A 24331-nucleotide genomic window follows, 5' to 3' on the forward strand; every position below is an offset into this window, starting at 1 on the left:
GCCAAATTTTGTCCTTTTGAAGATAAAATGCTACACTCAAAAAGTCATGGGATTTGCATATACAGCCAAGGCTGAGAAACACACCCCACACCTGCCCTTTGATTTTATGAGTCTGGCTGTGAGGACGGTTTCCGTAGTGTCTCGCTCTGCCAATGTCATTATTTTACAGAGAGGCCTGCCAAAATGCGGCTCGCAGCTAAGCTTGTGTGTCAGGTTTATTCAAGTGGCTCATTCTAGATGAGCTCTCTTGCCATCTCTTTACCAGGCATGACGGACTATCATTAATAAAAATGTATTGATCTCTGAATCTATTCCCGGCTATAAAAAAAAAAAAAAAAAAAAAGCCTAATAAATGAGATGGCTATATGAGCCATAAATAATACCTAACCAGGGAGAGTCCAAAAACTGTCAAAAACATATGCCTCACATTTTCTTCGACCGTTAACTAAGAGGAACTAGAATTTAAGAGTTAAAGCAAACCTCGGAGATCAGTGCAATGCTCTCATTTTAGAGAGAAGGAAACTGATCCTCCACGCTGACAGTTAGCGATGACCTACGTCCTGTCTCCCGCGCCAGGGACAGTTCCGGTAACCGAGTCACTCGAAACCACTCCCTGCGGGCTAGCTGCAAAGTCCTTCTGCTTTCCTGCATCCTCCTCCTAACGTTCTGGAAGAGTCAAATTCGAGTCCGAATGAAGAAGTCTGCATCTCTTTTAGGTATTCTTGAATTATTAAATGAATACAATTAAGTAGTAAAAGGTCATCTTCAATCTCTCTGCCACCAATGGGAGACGACTCCGTGTGCGCATCGCCGCGATGGACATGCTAGTTTATGGGTCTGACACCTTGCATGGAACGTTACAAATCCCTATGATGTCCTTAAGCTCCCTCTTCAATTGAACTGAAAGATGGCTAAAAAAAAAAAAAGAAAAGAAAAAAACCCACTCGGGCAGACGCCTCCCCATTGGCTGGCCATTCGAGAATGCTCAAGGGCACAGTTACTGCAGCTGAGGCCGGGAGTAACCTGTGCTGTTTTCCTGAGCAGCGGCAGGCTTCTGACAGCAGCCTGGGTAGAACTTATGCACAGGGACGATGTCTCCCCATCCTCTGCTCAGATAGGCCTTTCTAGCCCACTCCCCACAGGAAGTGGACAGATCACACAATCACAATTTCTGATCGCTTAGAAATAAAAGTCAGGATCGAAATCCGTGCAATGAGAAAAATGGCCAAGGAGTAGGCCTGCTCCATTTGGGGTTTGCTTACATTTGGACTCAGCTATGGCCGAGTTTGTGTCCCATTATCATGATGTCAGATCAATAGGATAGCAGAAGAATCTCTCAAACACCTAACTCCTCACAGAATCCCTTGAATTAATCAAACCTGTGTTATTATGAGATTCACCTTATGCCTCGAGGTCTGTGTAGCATGTTATAAAAGACAGCATTTGAAACTGCTGTGCTCCATAAAGAGAAAAATGTACGTGCTTCTCTGCATATAAGTTGATGTGTAAAGTACATAAAGAGACCAAAGCCTGGTATCAAAAATACCTATTCTTCCCCATAAGCTGCTTCTATACCAAGCAGCATAGGCCAATCTTTTGACTTAGAAAACTTTGTAAAAGATCTACATTCTATAAGACTTTGGGCAGCTGTGTGTAATGCACAGCATAACTTATAACTCAGAGTAAAATAAACTTGATCTGCCAAGGAAAAATCTTTAGGAACAAAGTTTGTGCTGTTAATAGTTCACCTAACCACTGCTATTCACATCTCTGTTGAGCTCTTACTCAATGCCAGGTGCTGAACTCAACACAAGCCGAACATGACACATTCTGCGCCCCCAAAGAGCTCACAGTGTGGCGTGGAAGAAAGATGGGCAAACCAGCGAATACATAATGTAATAGCGTAAGTTCTATGACACCAGAGATAGCGACAGAGAGCCACAGAAGCTGGGCCAACAACAGCGTGAGGTGGCTGGGGAAGGAAGGCCCTGTAGAAGATACGGTGCCCGAGCTGCTCAGCCAGGAGCACAGAAGGGCATTTCAGGAGACGACACTGGCATGTGCAAAGGCACTGAGGCGCGAGAAGCATGGCATGCTTGGGAAATGACCGATGCCAGGGAAGCGAAACAGAAGCCACAGCACCCAGGGCTTGAACACCATGCTGAGTTCGGATGGCACCTGAGGCTGAGAGCTTTTATGAGGGGAAGGACTGGCTGGGATCCGTCTTCGACCTCTCTCACAGTGAAGGATGAACTGGGCAAGAACCAAATTGGTGGCTGAAAAGCAGCTACAGATCCATAGACACAAAGATTAATGGGTGCCCACAGCTGCAGGTGTGGGGGAGGGACAGAGAGGGAGTGACCGTAAATGGGCATTGGAGATTTTTTTCAAGCTGAGGGCAAGTGATCAAAATGTTCTAAAATTGGAATGTGGTGATTATACAACTTTGTAAATTTACAAAAAGTCAATGACTTGTACATTTAACACCAGCACATTTTACCATATGTAAATTATACCTCAGTAAAACTCTTGGAAAAAAATTAGAAGCAATTGCAAAGATACTGAAGTGTCCTGCACAAGAACTGACGAGGGCCTCACGTTGGCCCCAAAGATTTAGAACTCACGATGGAGAATGTGTACAGAGGAAGGAGCCAGGGCTGGCCCCTGGGAACCTGGATGGGACAGGGACCAGGAGAAGCAGGTCTGCTGGGGAGGATGGGAAGCTCAGGTCTTGATAGGCCCTGGGGAACACACACCTGAGTAGTGTTTCTCAGACTCCGCATTATGGACATTTGGGCAGGTAATTCTCGGGGGGGCTGTCCTGTGCATTACAGGCCGTTCGGCAGCATCCTTCGACTCCACCCATGAGATGCCAGTAGCGTCCCCCAGTATAACCACCAAAAGTGTCTCTAGACACTGCCGAATGTCCCCTGGCTGCAAAACTTCCCTGGTAGGAACCACATTATCCACAGAGAAAGATCTTAACACGTGATTTTTTTCCTTAGTATTTTTTTTTCCCCAAAGATATAATTCACACACCATAAAATCCACCATTTAAAGGTGTCCAATTCAGTGGTTTTTAGTACATGTGCTGCCGAAGCGAGCACTTAGTGGTTTTTCATACATTCACAAAGCTGCGCAACCAGTTATTACCTAATTGTGGAACGTTTTCCTCACCCCAAAAGGCAACTCCACACCTATCAGCAGCCGCTCCCCGCTCCCCCTACACCCTGGCCCCTGGAAACCTCTCATCTACTCCGTCTCTACGGATCTGCCTACTCCCGACATTTCATTCAGGTCCATACAGTGTGTGGCTTTCGGTGTCTGGCCTTTCACTTGGCAGCATGTTTTCAGGGTTCATCCACACTGAGGCACGTACCTACCTGTACTTCATTCCTTTCACGGCCAGTCTTCCACTGTATGGACAGAGCATAGTTTGTTTATGCCATCGTCGGGTGAAGGGTTTTTTTTTTTAATAGTTTCTACTTTTTGGCTATCATGAATAATGTTGCCATCAACATTCGTGTACAAGTTTCCGCAGAAACATTTTCATTTTTCTTGAGTGCACGGTGAGGAGTGGAACCGCAGGGCCTGGGGTAACCCTGTTCACCCTTTCGAGGAGCTGCGAAACTCTTTTCCAGAGTGGCTGCACTGCTTTATACTCCCGGCAGCAAATATAAGAGGGTATTAACTTCTTCACATGCTCAATAACACTTGTGACTGTCCTTAACTCCTGTTTTTGGTTCTGAGTTTCCAGGCACGTATTTAATATTAAGCTACATTGTTTATGACAACATTATAGATGAGAAACTAATGGTCAGAGGAGCGTGACTTAAATGAGTCACACTTAGAGGTTAGTAAAGTCCTTTCCAGCACGAAGTTATTATTCTGTGTTGAAAAACTGAATAATTAATTTCAACATGACTGTCCTTCATACAAGATGCTGGCAATCTGACACTTGATCTGTTTGTGCTGGTTTTTAAGTTTCTGGAGATCCATCCACACCTGTACCTTCCCCCTCAAGGATATCATTTAGCAAGTATCCTCTCTCTTTCGTGAATCATTATTTTTCCCTCTTTATTTGATCATTCCACCTCCCATTGAATAACCCCATAATATCTGCCATCTTAAAAATGTAAATAAGACTTCCCTAAACCCCATAATCCCTGCCAGTATTGACCCCATTTGTCTACTTTCCTCTGCAGCAAAATTTTTTGAGAGCCGTCTCTACTTATGACTTCCGATTTCTCTCTTCCCATTCTTTCTCAGTCTCGTTTCCAGCACCATCGGAACACGTGTCGGAGTCGCCAATGACTTCTATTTTGCCAAATCCAAATGATTAACTCTCGGCTCTTATATTAATCAACTTGTCAGTAGTTTTTGATACAAATAACTATTCCCTCCTTAACACACTCTTTTTGGCTCCTGGGACACCACTCCCAATTTTTTCCTACCTTACCGGTCACTCCTCAGTCTCATTTGCTGGCTCTGCCTCCTCTTCTCAACCATGGAAAGGTAGAGTACCCAGGGCTTGGGCCTGGACCTTTGTTTTTCTACTGAGGTGGCGATCAGGCCTCTCAGTAGTGGTAGCCCCGCCCTTCCGCATTCTCCACCAACCTCGAAGTCGCCCCTTGGTTCCCTCCTTTCTCACACCTTCCATCGGTTAGTGGCTCTGTTATGACTTCTTGTCTCTTCCATCGTTAACATTCTGGTCCCAGGCACCACCATTTCTTAACTGCATTATCACAGTCACCTCCTAACTGGTCTCCTCGCTCCCGCCCTCGCCCCCACAGTCTAGTCTCCACACAGCGACCAGAGTGATCCCTTGGAAAAGCAGGGCAGAGAACATTAACCCTCTGACAGAACCCGCCCTGGGCTGGCTGTGATAGGGCGTTTGCAAATGGCCACCCTGATGCCCCTCTCTGTGTCCACGCCCTTACACAGTCCCCTCCCCTGCTGACTCTGGGCTTGGCTAGGTGACGTCCTTCAGCCAGTGGGATAGTACAGCCACGAGGCAAGCGGAGGCGTGAAAAGTGCTTGTCCACTGGGACTTGTCCTATGTGGCTGCTGAGAGCACAGCCAAGCGAACTGACTCAGGTTAGTCTCCTGGGGGATGAGGGACCATGTGGAGAGAAGTCCCAGCTGAGTGAGTTCGAACCAGACCCTCCGGCTCCGGATGCGTTAGCCCAGACCAGAAGAGAAATAGAGCCAACCTAGGGGATTAAATTTGGTGGTGCCAGTCTCGTGGTCAGCTTGGGCGTTTGCCGATACAGGCCTCCTTCACTCAGAATAAAAATCAATGTCCTAACACAGCCCTAAAGACCCAACGAGATCCCTCCCCGCCCCATCTCATGACATCTCGCCTATGGCCTCGTCGTCATTCCTCATAGCTACGCCATCTTGACTGAGGGTCTTTGCGATTTCTGTCCTGGTGCCTACAACGTTCTTTCCTTGCGTAACTGCATGGCCTGCTCCCTCACTTCCTTCTCATCTCTGCTCGGATGCCGCCTCATCAAAGAGAGTGTCCCTTACCACTCCAATGCCCCGGCAGCCCCACCCCACCCCTTGGTGTCCCCGTTAGCCCTTATTATCACCTGCCATGTGCGCTGAACATGTACTTCTTGTCTGTCTCTTCCCCTCACACACGCACATATGCGACACCAGAATTTATGGTCTACAAGGGCAGAATTTTGACTCCTTATTCACCATCATAGCCCCATCACTTATAATAGTGCCTGGAATTTTTTATCACCAGAAAAATGATGGAAGTAGTTGTACTTCTGCCAAATTTGGTGTCTAGGCCTATCACCTGGACTATTTCTAGGGGCCGAGGTGAGGAAAATGGCAACTATGTCCCACACGGGGCCATATTTCATGCAGGCTCACTTCCCATAGTGTCTACAACCTGGAAAACACTCAGACGAATGCATTAAGGATTCGGGTGGCGCAGCCCGTGGCTGGCTTGCCACCGGCCCGCACAGAGCTTGGCTCCTTTGACCGCCCCCTCCTCTTCTTCTCATCCTCTCCCCGCTGGGCTGTCACACCAGTTTGTCAGATCACTTGACTGTTCACAGAACAGCTGAGAAGACGCAAAAACTCCAAGGACGTATTATCAGCATAGAAATTTATTTGAATTCAAAATAATATGGCTCTATTTAGAATACTGTTAAGAATTACCTAAAGCAAATATCATCATTGCTTCTGAAACAGGTCTAAAGGTGTCATTCTTCTGAAGTCAAAAAATATGTACTCAGAATGTACAAGGAAGCAAAAATATAAAAAACAACTTTGCTGAACATTGAGAACTGATATAAGGTGGACAGGCTAGGATGTAATGGAGTCCCAAGCATAAAACATGCAGCAAGGCATTCTCTTGCTTTATCAATTCCCTGGAAAACAAATCAGTAACCTCAGTAATGCAAAAATACTACCACCTGGTTAACAGGACAAACTTCCTGAGAAACACAGGTGGCAATCCACTGTCCTTCCCCTTTCTCTAACTGCTTTCCTCACGTGGATTTTCCTTTTTCCCCTTGAAGATCAGTTTCATCCTACTGAAAAATATTTGGTTTTATTTTTAAAGTGAAGTAAGTAACATCCTGATTGAAGTACGCAACTATTTCATTAAAGATGATTATGGATCAAATTTTTGAGAAAGGTCAATCAGCTAGTTAGCAGAGACCATCGGTGGCTTACAGAAAAAAAAAATTTCAGATAATGTATGTTTGCTAAAAAGATAAAAAAAAAAACAAGCAGTTAAAAATGGATGAAAGTTCCCAGGGTTTATGGTGACCTAGGCGACCAAAAACAGACAGGTGACCTTTGACTACACTCAATTACTTGTGGCGTGAGCTGTAAGGAGGCTCAAGATAGTTTGGTTTCCAACAGTGTCCATGGCCAAAGTGCACACTCAGAAGGTCTCCTCCTCTCGGAGAAACTGGAACACGGACGAGAAGTCTTTCTGTGAGTAGCCCTTCGCGCACATCATCCTGTAGATCTGATGGGCCTGACTGCCCAGGAGGATGGGGCTCTTGGTGCTGGTGGCAGAGTCCTGTGCTAATCCCAGATCCTAAATCAAACAAGGGCAGGAGGGAACACGTTGAGACTGGCAGGTAAAGCCTCACTTTGGAATTGTGGCCCCTACTGCTTTTGTTTCGAAGAAGAAAAAATGAAGTCTGAAAAAAATAAGATACTTTCAAGCACTATGGTAAATTATATATAATTTTTAAGTGCTTTCACGTAGCTGCAAAACTGCTCCAGACAGAAAGCTGGATTCCTGAGTGTCCTCTCCACTTCTCCACGCTCCACCCTCCACCAGACCCGTTTTGTTCTGACTTTGCCCAGGGGTTACTACACAGGTGAGATCACACAGGCGAATGCTTTTTCAGGTCTGCAGAAGCCTGTGAGCCTATGCCAAACCCCGTTATGGAATGATGGCATACCCATTCTATCTCTTACTCAAAACTGCTGTGTGCTGGGCACTGTTCTAAATGCTGGTGATACATTATGAAAAATCAAGTCACTGTTCTCATGAAGCTGTCCAGTGGGGAGGATAGACAACAAAACAAATACTAAAATTCCAGACGACAACAAATGCTGCGAAGAAAAATAAAGCAGGGTGAGGGGTTAGAAAGTGATGGATAGCACGGGGTGGGGAGGTAGAGCGCGCTCAGGAGAGCTGGGGCACGTGAGTTTCGGGCAGGTGGAATGGCAAGGTAAAGGCCCTGCGGTGAGACCCGGCTTGGATACTCAAAAAATGGTAAGAAGGCCAATGAGGCTGAACTAGAGTGAGCAAAGGGGCTGGGGAGGGAAATGCGCTGGGGGATGGGCCCCCGTGGACACAGAAGCCTGGATATGTTTGCCTTTTATTTTAAGTGCAGCGGGACAACCATCTTCACAACAACCCTTTAACACCTCATAGATCTGATGCTTCATTCTGAACGTTTCAGAAAACTTATGGCTGTTGGAAAATATACAAAGGTAACATTATAAATCTCTTAGAGAGTTAAACCGTAGCTAATGGCTATTCACTACCATAAAAACATAAAAATGGAATTTTGTTCAAATTTAAAATACCTGGGGTATATGGAAGAATGAAGGTACGAATAATTGAAACACCATTCCCCACATTTCATTTTATTTGTGATTTTATAAGAGCTGCAAACAAATGGCAAAACCGACTGGGCCTTCTTGTTACCGTTACCGTTCTCGCTGCCCCCACCACCGACGGTCAGCACGCAACGAAGGGGGGATGCGAAGCAAGAGGAATGCTGCTGCTCTCGAAGCGCGTCCTCAATAAATGAGCAGTTACTGATAGCGCCCACCCAAAGGAGAAAATGATTCAAAAAACAAAAAAAACAAAACAAAAACGACCAAGCAGACATTAAAGAATGAATTAAATATCTAGCCTCTCGAATATGTATGCCACAATAGCAAACATTATTTTGTGTTTGTATAATTTTCACACGTAAACACATAGATTTGGAAAATCTACTTAACGTTAAATTCTTCTATAGCTTCCACTAAAAAGCAAGTTTAATTATTGCCCACACACTTAACGAACACGGATGGCTAAATTATTGCTTATGCCCAGACAAGCAGCCAAGGTTCTTTGTCAACGACATTGTGCAGCACGTCTGTAAGATGCTTTTATTTTAAAAGGACAGAGAAAATCTACGTAGACTACATTTAATATTTAACCTAGTAATAAAACTAGAATACAAGAATTCAGAGTGAACATAACATACTGAAGAGAAGACAACACTATTAAGAAAAAAAAGTCTTGCTAAGAGTTTTTCAATGGGGCAAGTAAATATGATCTCAAATAAGATCTAATAAAATCAAAAAAGGGAAACTAAAATACTTTGGTGGCTGTTCCCTTAAAGGATGGACATTCTAAAAAGGAAAAGGTGATTAGTCCATAGAGTCTGAGTAGCCTGTCAACCCTCGAATGTTAGGAAAAGGAGGCATCCTTTGAAGCTTACAACATACAATTTAAAACAAACAAATATCCCACTTCACTAGTCAAATAAAATACTTACAAATTCATGAGCTCAGTGGGTAGCTCAGGAAAAAATACAAGACAACTGCAAAAGGATTTCAACGAATCAATGGAGGAGCAAGCTGTTCTGTTTTACAAGGAAAGTGGCCTGTTGGGTGAGTACCAAGGGCTGCCATGTTTGCCCGTCAATTGTTCCTTAGTGCCCACTGGAAGCGGACTTCTAGCTTGGAGAGTTCAGACGAACGGTCTAGTTTCTGTATTGATTACGTGCTGATTACACGCACACACACAGTATGTTAGAATTTGATCACGTTAAGACCTAGAAATAAACGGACGAGCCTCTGCTTCAGGGACCTGCTAGCATCGTATCCCCTGGCACAACAAAATTTAACGGCCATCAAGCAAAACCCGTCTTAGTAAGTAAAGCCTCGATCTGCCCAAGCAAGTACAATCGTCTTAATCACTGCCGCACTGATGGAGATTTCTTTCAGCTCTATCAATTTCTCTATGCAAAGCTAACTGCCTATGGCATTTTTGCTAATAGCTATCTGAAGCAATGAAAGATTTTTAGAAGTTCACTTCTAGGTACTTTTGTTCCAAACAAAATTAAGAAGTCTTCCTCTTTATAAGAGAAATGACAATTGCATTTCACAATGGAAACAAGAATAAAAGATCCATGTTTTAGTACTGCGCTGTCTTATGCTATTAGTTGAAAAAGCTTTCTTTAAAAAAAATTACCAAGAAAATAATTTTAAAGGAAGGACCTTTAAAATTAAAGTGGCAGAGTCTATGGCCATGCCACCCTGAATGAGCCCGATCCCATCTGATCTCGGAAGCTAAGCAGGGTCAAGCCTGGTTAGTACTTAGATGAAAGACCACCTAGGAAGACCAGGTGCTGTAGGCATAAAAAATAAAAATAAATAAGGGATTGTAAGCTGACAAGGTCCTTGCAATCTGTGAGGTCAACCAAGGGTTGCCTCACCTAAAAATACATGAATGAATGAATGAATGAATGAATGAATGAATAAAATTAAAGTGGCAGAGTCTGTCCGCCTGTCCAGGGACACTGGAGAAAATGGCTAAAAGTGTCCAGCAGAGTAGAAGACAGTATGGTGGAGAGTCCCCAAACAAAGCCAGCACTGCGGAGGAACGGGAGGTCACACAGATCCGTTCGCTTTGGTTAGAAGCCTTCTGCTTCGTATGACACTCTACTTGTTGGCTGTTGCCTCTGAGCCCTTACCAGTATTTTAGGAACCGAATAAGCTAACAGGTCACGACCTACTTCACACGAACACACAAAGGAAACCGCGCATGCGACTCCTTCGCTCCTCCACGTGCTCTAATAAATCACCCTGCAGCGCTGACGAAAACAATGCACTCAAAAAGCTACCTTCTGTTTCCAACAAGAGCCACACGGCACAACCACAAAAGCTTGTGTGGCGGACACGCAAACCTGAACACGAGGTCTAGAGACTGGCATAAAAATAAATAGCTTCTTCAATGAAACATTAGGAGAGACAAAACTACAAAACGAGACATTAAACACCGCGTCACCCAACAAATAGTTAAATAGTTAAAGTACGCTGACGACGAGCCAGGTACTGTGCCAGCAGCTGCAGTGGAGGGGGCGAGGAGGAAGCATCCCAGCGGCGGGGACGGCAAGCATGGAAGCGACAGAGAACACGAGGCAGAAATGGCTCGGCACGGCTGAAGCAGAGACGGGGGTGGGAAGGCAAGACCGAGCTGGTGAGGCGAGCAGAGGCCGGGTCACTGAGGGCCTTGTAAGGCAACTTGCAGAGATGGACTTTAAGATACAAGTAACTGGGAGCCATGAGAGAGACTTAATAGGAAAAGACACAATCGAGTTTTTACGTTTCAGAAAGCCAGCTCTTTTCCATGGTGTGGACGATGAACTAGAAAAGATTAGATGAAAGGCGAGGAGACCAGTTAGGGCTGACGTGGTAGGATCCAAACGGGGCGCAGCTGACATCCTGGTAGTGGCGGAGTTGGGGGCAGCATGGGGGAGCGTCCCCAGACGAAGCCCGCACTGCAGAAAGGGAGGCCACGCGAGCAGCAGAATGGACAGACCACCACAGGGAACGAAGGGAAGCGAGCCGAGGACGGCGTCCAGCTGTACGCATTATTACTCTTGTAATCGGGGGGAAAAGTCAACTGGGGGGGGGGGGAAATAAGCTCTGTGCAGAAATCGGAAAGTCTGTCCATCCATAAAATATTTCCTAAAGTTATGACTACAAATGAGAGGAGGCCAACAATTTGTTTTTTAAATGCCTCTATACATAAACACATACATATTCTTAAAGCAGAAAGACATATTTAAAAATCCAGTATCATGAGAAAGGAACTTTGCTTCTTTTGTGGTGTGTACAGCCAACGTCAACGTATTATCAACCATCAGAAAAATCTTACTGCTTTCATTCTAAGGACATGGTAAATTAACGTGAATTTATGATGAAGAACAAAATTTTAGCAGCTCATGTTATAAACAAACACAAAGACAAAAGAAAAATCCCAGCCCATTCTTCCCATCCAAAAAGGCCAGGAAGAAAAACGAACAGATAAGGATTTTTATCTAAGGTAAGTTTCAATTAGCTCATTTCTAGTGAGTAAATGAATCGTTATTTTAGTAATCTTGCCTTCTAGGATAGAGTATGTTTTGTTAAAAGGGGAGGGGAGAGAGAAAACGGAGAGGGGGAGGGGAGGGGGGAGGGAAGTAGACCATTAAACATTTCCCCCCCTTCTCTTGGGTAGTCTCTGCATTACCATACCTTGGCCATGAGCGTGGTTCCGAATCCACCCTGATAGTTATTAGCTGAGGGAACTCCATCCATCACCCCAGGTACAGGATTGTAACTGTCGCTTGACCAGCATCGTCCTGAGCTCATATTTAGGATTTTAGCCAACAGTTTTGGGTCAAGCCCTAACCTGTCAAAGGTCAAAGAAAAGAAATGTTAAATGTCAAAATGTACGAGTCATGCATGACTTATTAATGTATGAGGATGCTTCATCTCCTCTCTCCATTTATTATATGTCTTCAAAAATCAAAGCAGATAGATGAGAATGAAGAATCCAATCTTAAATTATAAGGTGTACACACCAGTGATTAAAGCATTCTGAGCCAGGACATTCTGTACTGAGGAAAAAAACCTTCTGCAGTGTTTTACTTTTAAGAAACAATACATAATTGCAGAAAAGTGTTGTTGGTTTATCACACACATAGGTTTTCTAGTCTTTTGGACATTATGTGTCACATAAGAACCTTAAGCCAATATGATCATCTAAATTCTACATTCTTAACCCACAAATAATGTATTTCAGGAAGAAATATGGACAAATACACTCTATGCATCATGTGAGTCCGTGTGGATGCATTTATACGTCTATCTGTTTAGCTTTTATGAGAATAATGCAAGAGATGAGCCATGAGCAGTACAATGAGCTTAAGGGAAGTAATCATTATAAGACATTTCTTGCTGCAAACTTTTCCTTATTTATTAAATCTTCATTAGACAATCTTGCTTATGAAGCAAGTCTGCACAGAGTTGTGACATATGCTATCTATTCAGCGACATGCATTATAGTTCTGGGTCAACTGCTGATAAGGTTACTGATCCTGATAAAACAAAGCTTGCCCAGGCGGAAACATCATTTGTTCAATCACTGAGCTGATGGCATAAACGCGGTTCAATGTGGACCCAGAAAAAAAATAGAATCAAAATTTGATATTACTTTGATTCTAAGTATCTTAATGCAGTTGGAGAAGCACAGTTTTGCCAAATATCACTGAATCAAGTTTCAAATAAAACTTGCTTTTTCTTAAAACCAATCTCTTCCAGAATTAAAAAAAAAAAAAAAAAGGTTGAAAAGAGACACATATATCTGTTAAACAAATTATGCATTTTGGCATGCTTCAGTTCTTATTTTGTGTATTCAAAATATGTCTGTTTATTTCCAAATCGGAGTATCATGACCAGCAAACATTTTTCCAATGCTAGGACAGAGGGTTAGGACTAACAGCCAGGATGTGTCTGCATTTATCATGTAACACAACTGTTACATAACCAGGCTTTGTAAGGAGTAGCTACAGTTCAAGGAACACTGTGTGACATGTCATGTTGAACTGAATTCACCATATAAATTCATATGGTGAGCCATGTTAAAACAAGTGGTTTTTACTAAGGATTATAACAGATATAGACAATCCACTCTAAACTGGCTATCATTCAATTGTAGATTGCTGGAAAGAAATCCAAGAGTTTCATTCATTCTTTCATAAAGATTTAAGTTTATTACATATGCTATTGCTACTGATACCTTCTTTCCCCTTTTAAATAAAATTAGGCTATCAGTATGCTATTGTAGTAGATGACTTAGGAAAAGAAAAAGCCAATGTGTTTAGGGAATAATTGTGAAAAGTGAAATTGCAAATTCACAATTAATTAATTTGCTGTAACTGCAAATATGCTAAGCCTAAATGTTCAAGACTGTGTATGTCTAACGTATTCCATGGGCAAGGAATATTTTTAAAGACCCTAAAACATTGCTTTTCCCTTCCATTTAAAATATAATTTAGCGGCTTCTTAATTTAGATTTTCTTTTAAGATGGTTTATCACATTTAAAGTGACAGTTACTCCCCTCTTCATAATCTACCAGATTATACTCAATAGTACCTCACGACAGTCTTTACTGCTAAAGGAATTCATACTCTGACTATAATACTCACCAAAATGGTGAGCAAAGCTTATCATCCTTTGTAAAACTCTAAATTTCATTTTTCTTGAATGTTTGAGGAAAAATACTGGCGCTGATTTATGGAACCCTTGTTGGTGAACATACTACTGTTTAGAAGAATACTGAGGGGCACGCGGGGAAACGAGGTGGCAGCTGTACGTGCTCCATTTCAATGTGACACCTCCCCACCGCGCCAGGTCCCTTTAGGAGATGGCTACTCCCTCTCCGCTTTCCTCCCCTGCTCCCACCCTGCAGCAAAGTGTATCATTAAAAAGAGCAAGTTAGGAGTGTTTTACATTTCATCTTTCTGAAGATTCTCTCACTGGCACATACATAACTGACAGTTAAAATTAGACACGGTATTAAAATCAGTTACTGGAGTCCTCTGTCTTCCACTGTGCCCAAGGCTTGTAATGGTCTGAAACCAGCTAGAATACACAGTAATTGTCATTCAGAGAGTCTATCCTAGAACGTCATGCTTCACTGGAGAAGACTGAGTTTCCATCTGAAATCAACAAATTAATCCAAGACAGGTATCTGAAAGGGCAAGTTTAATAGGAAGCAGCTACTGGGCTCTCAACCATGATAAAATGTTATTGCTGTTTCCCTGTAAATTGGCTGGGAACATATGATACTTTCTGCATAAGAGCCCCACTGCTGTTCAGGAGATATACAGCTCAAGCCATCAAAAGGATGACAGTCTGTCAGTCCCCATAATAACTTGCCACTGGATGTGGTTCGAGGGTGCAAGCGTGCATGCATGTGGCTTTACAATTGCTGGAATGTTCTCTGATATAAATGGAGAATAAATTCATTGCTCTGACCGCATACATAATGCAACTCAAATAAACGTCACTGTGTCAAATCTACTCACCTTTTAATACATAAGAATTTTAAATGAATTATTGAGAGAAGTAAAAATGATGCATAAACTGTAAAAAATTAAAGAGAATCCAAACGTTTGCCTTTGCTATAACTGAGGCTTTAAAGGGCCAAAAAAGTTTGTTCACTTTATATTCTCTACTAGTATCTACACTGTTTAATTTTACATAAGAAAATGATGTCACTAAACTTGAGATGACTGTATCACAGGAACTGTCCTGGAGATGAAACATCTAAGACTGCGTCAGTTTCGGCCACTCACTCGGTGATTCCCCACTGCTCGCACGATCAGCCACACGCAGGTGCGGTGCCTAGAGCCAAGGAGACCACGAGCTAGGAGGCTGAGGCAGTGCCTGCCCTCCAGGAGTGAGCCGGCCGGTTCAGACGCACACCCAGGAGAAGTGCTTCCTCCCTCCCTCTTTCCTCTCCTCATCCGTTTGACAAATCTTCCTTTAGTGCCTACTGTATGTCAGGTATGTTCTTAAGATATGGCAATGAGCGGACAAGGCCATCCCCCGTCATGAAGCTTGCGTTCTAGCTGGGAAGACAGGTGATAAACAAATACACGTAGAGTGCTATCTAGTGAGAAGGGTCACGAAGAAAGAACATTCAAGTACGATTCCATTCGAATGCTAACCACCACCATTATACCGATAACTACCACACATTGAGCCCATACTCAATGCCAGAAACTGTTTTTTAAAAGAGTTACATGGATTAACTCATTTAACCATCGCGACAACTCTACGGTTAGATACTATTATTTTTGTGATTTTTACAGAGGAGAAAAGCTTAAGTCTATGGCAGAGCTGAAATGCAGGCATCAGCAAGACACCCACACTCTTATCATCCTGAGTCTCGCTGGGTCATGTGGGTAATGAACTTAATAGCCAATCAACCAACATGATGGCGTTTTATCAGTTGTTAAGAAATTTGGTCGAACTTTTATTACAAACCTTTTGCCATTTCTCGTGTCTTTTAGGGCGTACCACTCAGAGGCCTTAGTCATCATCTAATAAAAAGGCAACGTCATCGAAGGGCAGTAGCCAAGAACCTAAAATTATTATTGTGGGGAAGTTTTGATCTTAAACAGCCTTTCTGAAGTTCAACGGGTAAGCTTTTGGTGAAAGAAGGCAACATGGTTGTTGCTGGAGGGGCCTGCAACTTGTTAGTAATGCAAATAACTTCTTATACCACCAAAATTAAAAAAAAAAAATGAGAAAAACAATTCCCAGTGGAACAAAAATAAAAATACGACAACAAAACTCACATTACCAATGTTGTTCCTATGTAATGCACAGGAACAAATGCTCTGATGTAAGCAGGGCATTTTCTGCGCCTTAACACTACGTCCTGAGTCCTAACCAGAACCCAGTTAGAAGGCAGGAAGGCCTAATAAAAAAGAACCCCAAAATACGTTGTATACCAATATTTTTTATGGTTTACTTTTTTATATAGCATTTAAAAATTTCACGAACATCCATAAAGACTCACTGTAAAAGATCGTAGGGTCAAATAAGAGTTTCTAAACTGTAAGATTTTATTCTATTCTAAAAAAGAAAAACATCAGTGTTCTGGGGGAAAAAAAACCCACTGACTTATGAGGATGAAATTAATCAGAAATGATCACTTCATAGGAATAGGTGACTCGATTTGTAAACGCTACATTAATGCTCTAAAAAAATTCCACTTGGGAGTGAAGAGAATATAAATGTGGCTGAACCACTCTGATACTGTACTACTCTGTGCGAATTTACTACTTGGGAATGTGTGCTTGCTGATGCCAATTTTCTCTTTCACCTTGTACAGCTCGATAAATTCTGGCTGCTCTCTATACTCTATTAGAGAACAATCCTGTCATTTTAAACCATGTCTGTAAACCATGAAGAAAAGACAATAGCAAAAGCAATCATTTTTAGGACTTTCAAACCACTGAGAATCTTTATCAGATACGCTGATAAAAGCCTAATGTTATGAAAATAAGCAATTCACTAAAACAATCTGAAGCACAAGAAATGTATAAATCATTTTAACAGTTAAGTAAAACTAGTGAGTTCCTGCTTTGTGTTCAGATATTTTATTATAGAGAGATATAGATATAGATATCAGGAACAGTAATGTATAGTTTTTAAAAAAATAAACATTTAAAACAATTAAACATTTAAAAGTTTCATATTTCTAAATACTGTTATCATAGTGAATCAAGGCCAACAATAAGAGAACATCTATCTATTGCTTCTGCTTTTAACATTTCTATTTAGAATTTATCACTTTTCATTTTCTCTTTGATAAACCTACTCTAGCAGCCAATGTATACTCTTCATCGTATACATTTTATTCACTTGATTCGACTGATTTTCGTACTATTCTTTATTAGCTAGTATTTGAAGTTGAATTTCCACGAGCATTGACCATACAAAAAAACTTCATTTTAGAATGGCAAAGGATCATCTAATAAGAGTTTTGCTAGAAAAACTATTTGAGAAATGCCAGACGATGCATCACTATACCTAAGGAACATCCTGATCCAGTGATGCTCAAGGTAAGAAGCAGAATATAAAATAAACTGGCAAAGATAAAGAGGGAAATTTCAGTTTGGCATGAACTGGGTTCATTGAGGCTTTCGCTTTTTTACTATATATTCTTTTATACCCAGAAAAACGAAAATAAAATTCTAAAGATGCACATGTATACTCATGCTCTAATCTTATTGTCAACATCAATTAACTCTTTATGCAATTTTGGTTCCAGAAATTTACATTTTGTTCTTCCATGAAATTAGTCTAGAGGATGGACATGAAAACAAGTTACTAGTAACCAGTTTATCAATTATGATAAGTGGCCCATAGCCTAAAATTGGCTACATACAGACAGAACAATGAACAGCTTCCTACATATATATTCTACCAGTTTTCTTTAAAGCTTTGTACAGATATGCTAAACTTACCAAAGCACAGACATTCAATTTTAAAATGTAAATGGTACAGGATATTGATAAACCAATTAGCACTGATGCAAAGCAAATTCCTCTTTTATCTCAATTACAACATGACAACTTAATAGGTCAAGATAGTTTAACATCTGAGACAAGGGCGATTCAATAAAACAACAGCATCTTGAAATGGTAATTAAGAGGAAATGTGAATCCATTACTGTGTTTTAAAAAATATCTCAAGTACTTTGGCTGTTTTCATTGCTTTTATTAGAAGCTGTGATATGAAACAATACTTTTATTTGTGATATATTTGCTAAGGAGTTTTGGAAAGTGTGGGGAAAAAAATCACCTGAATAAAACATATTGCTCATTAAGCACTTTCTAAAGAAAGAAATATATATTTATTCCATTCGTGAACTAAAAAACATTTTTAAAATAATTAGGTGATTAATCACACGTAGCATTCCTAACCCAAAAAATTAAAGGCTAAAATTAAGACACTGACCTTAAGCATTCTAAAGGATTATCATCATCATAGGAAAAACTGAAACAGTTTTAGCTAAGTACGAATGTTATTTTATTTTAATGAAAAATATTTTAATGACACAACACAGGCAAGTTAAAATGAAAGTTAAGCAGATGAGTTGCAGCTTGATGAATGCCATCCAGCTCACCCTCGGAGTAAGCAACCAACAGCCCTTTTAGTGTAGATTTTGGGGATTATATTTTAAATAAATACATAAAACCAGTCGTGGTAGCATAACACTTGAATGCTCTACATGTTAAAACCATGTTTTACACAAATTTGTCCTACACCCTGCCCCCAAAGTATGTTTAAATTTTACAGTAAAGCGTTTCTTGCATTTTGACATAATAGAACAAACGGAGCTCCCACATGAAAAGGATAATGTAGCTCCGAACACACAGCGCAGCACACTTTATGGCTGTGGCAGAGAACGTTCGGGCTCTCCAGGGTCCTATTGGTCGTCAAATAAGCAAAGTCTATTAAAGTCCAATAATGAAGTACTTTCAAAATGTTCCTGGATCAACTCATTTATCTCTCATGAACATTTTTCTCAACATCAGAAAATCAAACAGGAAAGCCCATAAAAATTGTTAGTAGGTGAAAATGTACTATTCAACAAACCTGATTCCAAGATTCATAGTTTCAGCGGTTCCGATCATACTAATAGCTAACAGCATGTTGTTGCAGATCTTTGCAGCCTGAAAGTAAAAAGAGTATATATTAAATATCTTTTTTTCAAGTTATAACTCATAGGAAGTTTTTCTTCGCCCAATTCCACATGCTTCTTTCTAAAAGTAAGAGCATTCGACAGGTGATTCTCTCAAATGGGGACAGGCACACGGTGCCGCACGACTCCCTGAGCCGACCGTGCCCTCCCAAGCAGGTGCTGGGGCTGGGGGAGAGGGGGGTTCTGCCATCAGGCAAGAACCCCGCAGTGGTGGCCCGGCTCCTGTGAGCTCTGCACCACAGGGAAGTCCCCCTGATCTACACGGCATGACCACTCTTTAAGGGAAGGTGTTCACATTCTAACTGGGGAGATGGGAGGAACACACTGAATGAAGAGGCAGCAAACAAACAACAATTAAAGTGGTAAATTAAGAGAAATAAGATCCAGAGGAAGTGGAACCCGAAACCATTTCTCAAAGGCCAGGGAGATTTAAACAGGCAAGAGAGAGAAAAGAGGAGAGCGGGGGAAAAGGTAAATGTGTAAGAGGGATCACACGCCTACGAGCTTGACATGTTCTTGAGAACAGCAAGAAAATGGACTCGTGCATGTATTTTAAGAAATGGTGAGAAATTTGATAGTTAAGACTGAGGCAAGAGCTATGAAAGCTAAGGAGGGTAGAGAGTTAAAATTTGACATAATAGGAAATAAGGATCTATTCAAAGTTCAGAATGGGGACGTACAAGGATGATACGAGCATCTTGATGGAGTTGGTCTTGGTTACAGTGTTGGGCAGAGTGGCGAACCTGGCATCCAGAGACCCGTCAGGCCCTCTGAGCAGTAAACAAGGTGTGAGATAATAAGGGAAAGATTGGATCAGGTAATGTGTGGAATGGACAAGACAGTCAACGAGGAGAGCCACTGAAGCGAAATCTATGGCACCTGGAGACTGGCTGGACACAGGAATGGAGACAACAGGCACAGCTAAGATAACATTGAAGTCTTAAATAAATAAGATCAAGAGGGTACCAGCGACCAGGACAAAGCAGTCAGTGGAGTGAGAGGGAGTGGGCGTGTACTGGGCGGGAAGAGGACGCCTGGTTTGATTTCAGAGTTCTGAACTGCCATTTATCTCTGGCTAGAAAGTGGATATACTTCTAAATGAAGATTATTTCATTCTCAAGAAAAAAGATTAAAGTACATAGGTTACTTCTACCTGACTGTACTGCAAGTGGACCGTAGCAAGTAATTACAGAATCAGAAGGCCGCTGAGAGCAACTCAGTCACGAGCACTACAAACAGCAGCATTAAGGATGATTTCAGTGGTCACGGGGATAACGTCAAAATCTGGATGATGGCATTTGATCTCTGTTTAAAATAAGTTAACTGGCTGATGTCTGCTTAATTCCAACAGAAATGAAGGAAAATTAATTTATTCCAATTAATTTAAGAGAATGTGAGCAAACGAAGAATCCATTGATTGAACAGAGTGAGGAGAAACAAGAATGTGGTCAGGAAAGAGAAATGAACATGAGCTGACTTTACACCATCCAGTCAGGGTCGTTGGTGTGGAGTTATTACCTGCCCTGTCCCAACAGCTCCACAGTACACCACGTTGGAGCCCATGCAGCCCAGCAACTGTTGGGCGGCAGCAAATTCATCTTCGACTCCTCCCACCATAAACGTGAGGTTCCCAGACCGAGCAGCTCCCACACCTGAATGGTTTGGGGGTAAAGGGATAGTAAAATTAGAGAAAATCCCCAAACCAAATTAAAACATCTTGCTTCCAAATTACATTTATGTCAGGTGTGTTTAAGATACTCTAAGTTTCTCCTGGAATATTTTAATAATCAAGTATTATGCAGGTTAATCATAAACTAAAAGAGACATACAGATTCTGTAGAACTCTCAATTCATCTTAAAATATTTTGGCATAATCATAGCATGACAAATACAGGAATTTGAAGTGTGAATTTTATTATTCCCATGCATCTCTTACTCTCCTACATCTTGTGAGCAAATCATTCCTAGTGATACGAGCAGGAAGAAGAAAAAACTTTGACAATACTCTGGCTACTCTTTAGCATCCTTTAACAAAGATTTGATACATGTTCACTAATTGAAATGATTGAAGAAACTTCTATTTTAGCACAGAAAATATGACCTAGACTTGTCCTAAAAAGGGGAGGAAGCTCCATTCATCTAAATTTTTAGTAACTATAAAACAAAACCAAGAGTAGTATTACTGTTTTTAGTATTAGAGAAATCTTAATTCATAATTTTCAAGTTAGGTTTTGTTATTCAAAATCAGGAGAGTATGTGGAAGAGCTATATTAGTAGAATTTTTGCTTTTACAACTTATTTTATAGTACAGCTAGGAATAAAGAAACCCTAATTGTCTGTACTATGTATCAAATCTGGCCATTAGAATAGAAAGCTGCAAGTAATGGCCTACTTTTGAATTTAATTTATTCAATAAAATACACGGTTTTCATACATAAAAAGCACAAGTGAGGAGAGACCTATTTCATTCAAATTGTGAATATTGTGCAATTGCCAAATCAAGTAGCCTTTCTATTTCACAGTCCATGCTATTTTTAACTAATTATTAAAAGCAAAAGAAGTCAGCATTATGGTAGCCAAACAATTTTGGAAGAGGGAGTGCCCACATGTTACGAAAGCCTGGGATGCTCACATGTATGGTTAAATTACATTATTTCATAATATTCAGACACATTTTGGAATTGATTATGTACAAAAACCCAATTATGACAAATGCTTTTAATTAGCCAATCTGTGTCACTTGAACATTCTGATAATGTTGAAGTGTAAGTGACAGTCATTTTCTTAGTTTCCAATTTACTTCACCAAGGTGGAAGATCATTAACGTTTTATAATTATTTTTCTCAATTTCTATGGCCTCTTTCATTCAAACCACATAACCGCCCTTACTTCTAATCCTGTTGATCTGACTTAAAGAAATTAAGCAGACAATTTAAGTCAAAGCTTACAAACAAATCCAGCACTACCCACCACAGGTCAACAGCTTTGTATCTAGATTACAGACTGCTGCTAAATAGCAGTCTGTAATAAACAGTCATTTAGGAAAGGAAAAATTAATGCTGACAATGGTTCTCAGCTGGTTAGTCTCACATGTACTTTCTCACTTGTTCAAACACATATTTCAAAAAGAAGAAATAAGTTACTTAAGCAAGAGAAGACCACAAAAGAAAAAATAACTCATCTTTTAATTCAGAGGTTCCTGGAATTTCCACTCTTTGTTGCTCTCAATGTGGTGGTATAATTATTTCTGACTTTACCATAACCTACATTCCAATGTAAGGGCCTGACTGACCCGGTATTTCTAGAGATCTGTATTCCCTGAGACCAAACCTAGTTCATGTGTCTATACAGATTCCTCTAACCATATAACAGTATCAAGCCTAGTCCCACTGCAAAGGCAAAATCAAGGCCTAAATTATCCTAAAATAAATGTAAGTAACCATTTTGAGCTTAGAAAATAACATCCAGAAAGCTGAAATTCTAAAGCTGTGTAGACATCTTATGGATTTCCGATGTTGTATACATTTTTATGTCTGTCAATAATAAACAATAAATAAAGAGATTTATCACACTGCCATGCCATTTTAATTCAAGTCCACTTCCCAAAATCGAAGAACACAAACTATACACTCAGGCGGCTGCTAGAATATTGAGAGACTTTTTTCCTTATATTTTAGCAATTGTATTTACAAAACCAAAATATATCCAGTGCTTAATTCTATTACAGTATTTACTGCACCTTATTAAAATCTTTGATTTCTTATCTTATTCCTCCCTTGCCCGATAAACTCTTACAAGGTCAGCACTGGGGTCTTGTTTATGTCAGCATTCCCATTAGCTGTCATGGTGCATGACGCACCCAACAGATGGTTGTTCGGTAAGTAAACTTATCAGCGTGGTAAGAGTAAAGGATCCACAGACGAAGTGTCTGGTTTAGGGGATGTGTCACTTGCTGGCTGTTATTATAAACAAATTACTTAACTTCTCTGAGTCTCAGTGTACAAAATGGAGAAAGCATTGCAAACTACTTCATAGAGTGGCTGTAAATATATGAACATATGCTGTAAAATCTCAAATGCCGTTTAAATGTAAGGCCTTACTACTTTATAACGAGTTCGTGAACTGGGACTTTTATCTTTACCTATATAAAACATCTTGAGTCCTTTCCTATTTGGTTATCTAAGCCGTTGTCTTCCAAAGGATAATTTTAGCCTCTCTAGCTAAATATCAGTTGGCTTGAGCTAAACCAGGCTAGCCCAGATTAAGAAATACCAAAGTGGTCCCTAGCCAACAATGTTAAAATGACAGAGAAGACCTCTTGTATAACCTTTCAATGGCAGCACAGTGTATGGGAAAGTGATGAGAATTTTGCATTTCTTTGGTTTTATTCATTCAACAAAATTAACCTACTAAGAATCAAGCCCTGTGGTAAACCCTGGGGTTACAGATGAAAATCTGAAGTCCCTGCTCGTAGGAAGTTACAAGACTGTGACCCAACTGCTTCTCTCTCTACCCGTCACTACCACCCTCTCGCCTGGATTATTGCAATAGCCTCCTACTTGGTCTCTTTTCAGATCTTGCCTCCACGGTCTATTTTCCATACAGCAGCCAAAGGATCCTTTTAAAACATAAATCTACTTCATGTTTCTTCTCTAGTCTCAAGTCTCTCAGAGCTTCCCACCCCCTGAGTATAAAATCCAAAGTCCTACAAAGCCCCGCATGATGTGGCCCTCGGCTGCCTCTCCTATCTCATTTCATTCCGGTCTCTCCCTCACTGCTTCCCAGCCACCCTGGCCTCCTTGCTGTTCCTGAAATGGGTCAAGTACATTCTCATCTCAAAGCTTTGCGCTTGCTGCTCCTTTTGCCTGAAACATTCTTTCCCTTTATATTCATGATTTGTTTCCTTCACTTCATTCAGATTTCTTCTCAAAATTTATCTCTTCGGGGAGGCCTTCCCTGACCAATCTAACAATCTAAAATGTCCCCCATCTCCTATTCCTGCTTTAATTTTATTCACAGCATTTATCATCTAACACCTGTTTAATTTCAACGCCTGTATTTGTTTCTGGTCTGTCTTCCCCAAGTGAAATGAGCTCCATGAGAGCAGTGGCTCTGTTGGCTCATTCACCCTATGTTCACAGTTCCGGGTACATAAGAGATGCTCAGTAAGAACAGTACTTGTTCAAAGAGAGAGAAGGAGACAATGATGGAGGGAAGAGCAAAGGAATGAATGACTACCGTGCTGTGCAAAACCTGTTCTCATAGACACACAGGATGCCAAGAATTACAGACAAAGCAGCTGTCATCTAACAAGTCATTAAGTGTCCCCTGATCTAGTTTTTGTTAATTTATAAAGTGAGATGATCAAGCAAAATTATCATTTAGTTATTTTTAAGCTTCTGAAATTGTATAATTTAGGATTTTCAAGTTTGCCCACATCTACTTTCCCACACTTATCAAAGTGATACACAAAGCCAAGGCATATTTCATTTTATATAAATAATACATAA

The 24331-nt window shown here is 41.0% G+C and overlaps 1 protein-coding gene and 1 pseudogene across 4 annotated transcripts in view; one reads left to right on the plus strand and one right to left on the minus strand.

Annotated features, from left to right (window-relative positions):
- Positions 1-24331, minus strand: part of HIBADH (3-hydroxyisobutyrate dehydrogenase) — a 106025-nt gene that overhangs the window by 10979 nt on the left and 70715 nt on the right. For 3 of the 4 annotated variants that reach the window (XM_016135949.2, XM_016135950.2, XM_036230421.1), the window contains exons 5-8: positions 20340-20473; positions 18716-18792; positions 11788-11944; positions 6108-7069 (exon numbers count right to left, since the gene is read on the minus strand). In XM_016135949.2, coding sequence (XP_015991435.1) covers positions 6911-7069; positions 11788-11944; positions 18716-18792; positions 20340-20473 — 527 coding nt within the window. In that variant the 3' untranslated portion in view covers positions 6108-6910. Of the gene's footprint in view, positions 1-6107; positions 7070-11787; positions 11945-18715; positions 18793-20339; positions 20474-24331 lie in introns of those variants that run through there. The other variant, XM_036230423.1, reaches the window with a different exon arrangement.
- Positions 9787-9905, plus strand: LOC118610897 (annotated as a pseudogene).

The sequence above is a fragment of the Rousettus aegyptiacus genome, unplaced genomic scaffold (assembly GCF_014176215.1).
Source record: "Rousettus aegyptiacus isolate mRouAeg1 unplaced genomic scaffold, mRouAeg1.p scaffold_m13_p_13, whole genome shotgun sequence".
NCBI lineage: Eukaryota > Metazoa > Chordata > Mammalia > Chiroptera > Pteropodidae > Rousettus > Rousettus aegyptiacus.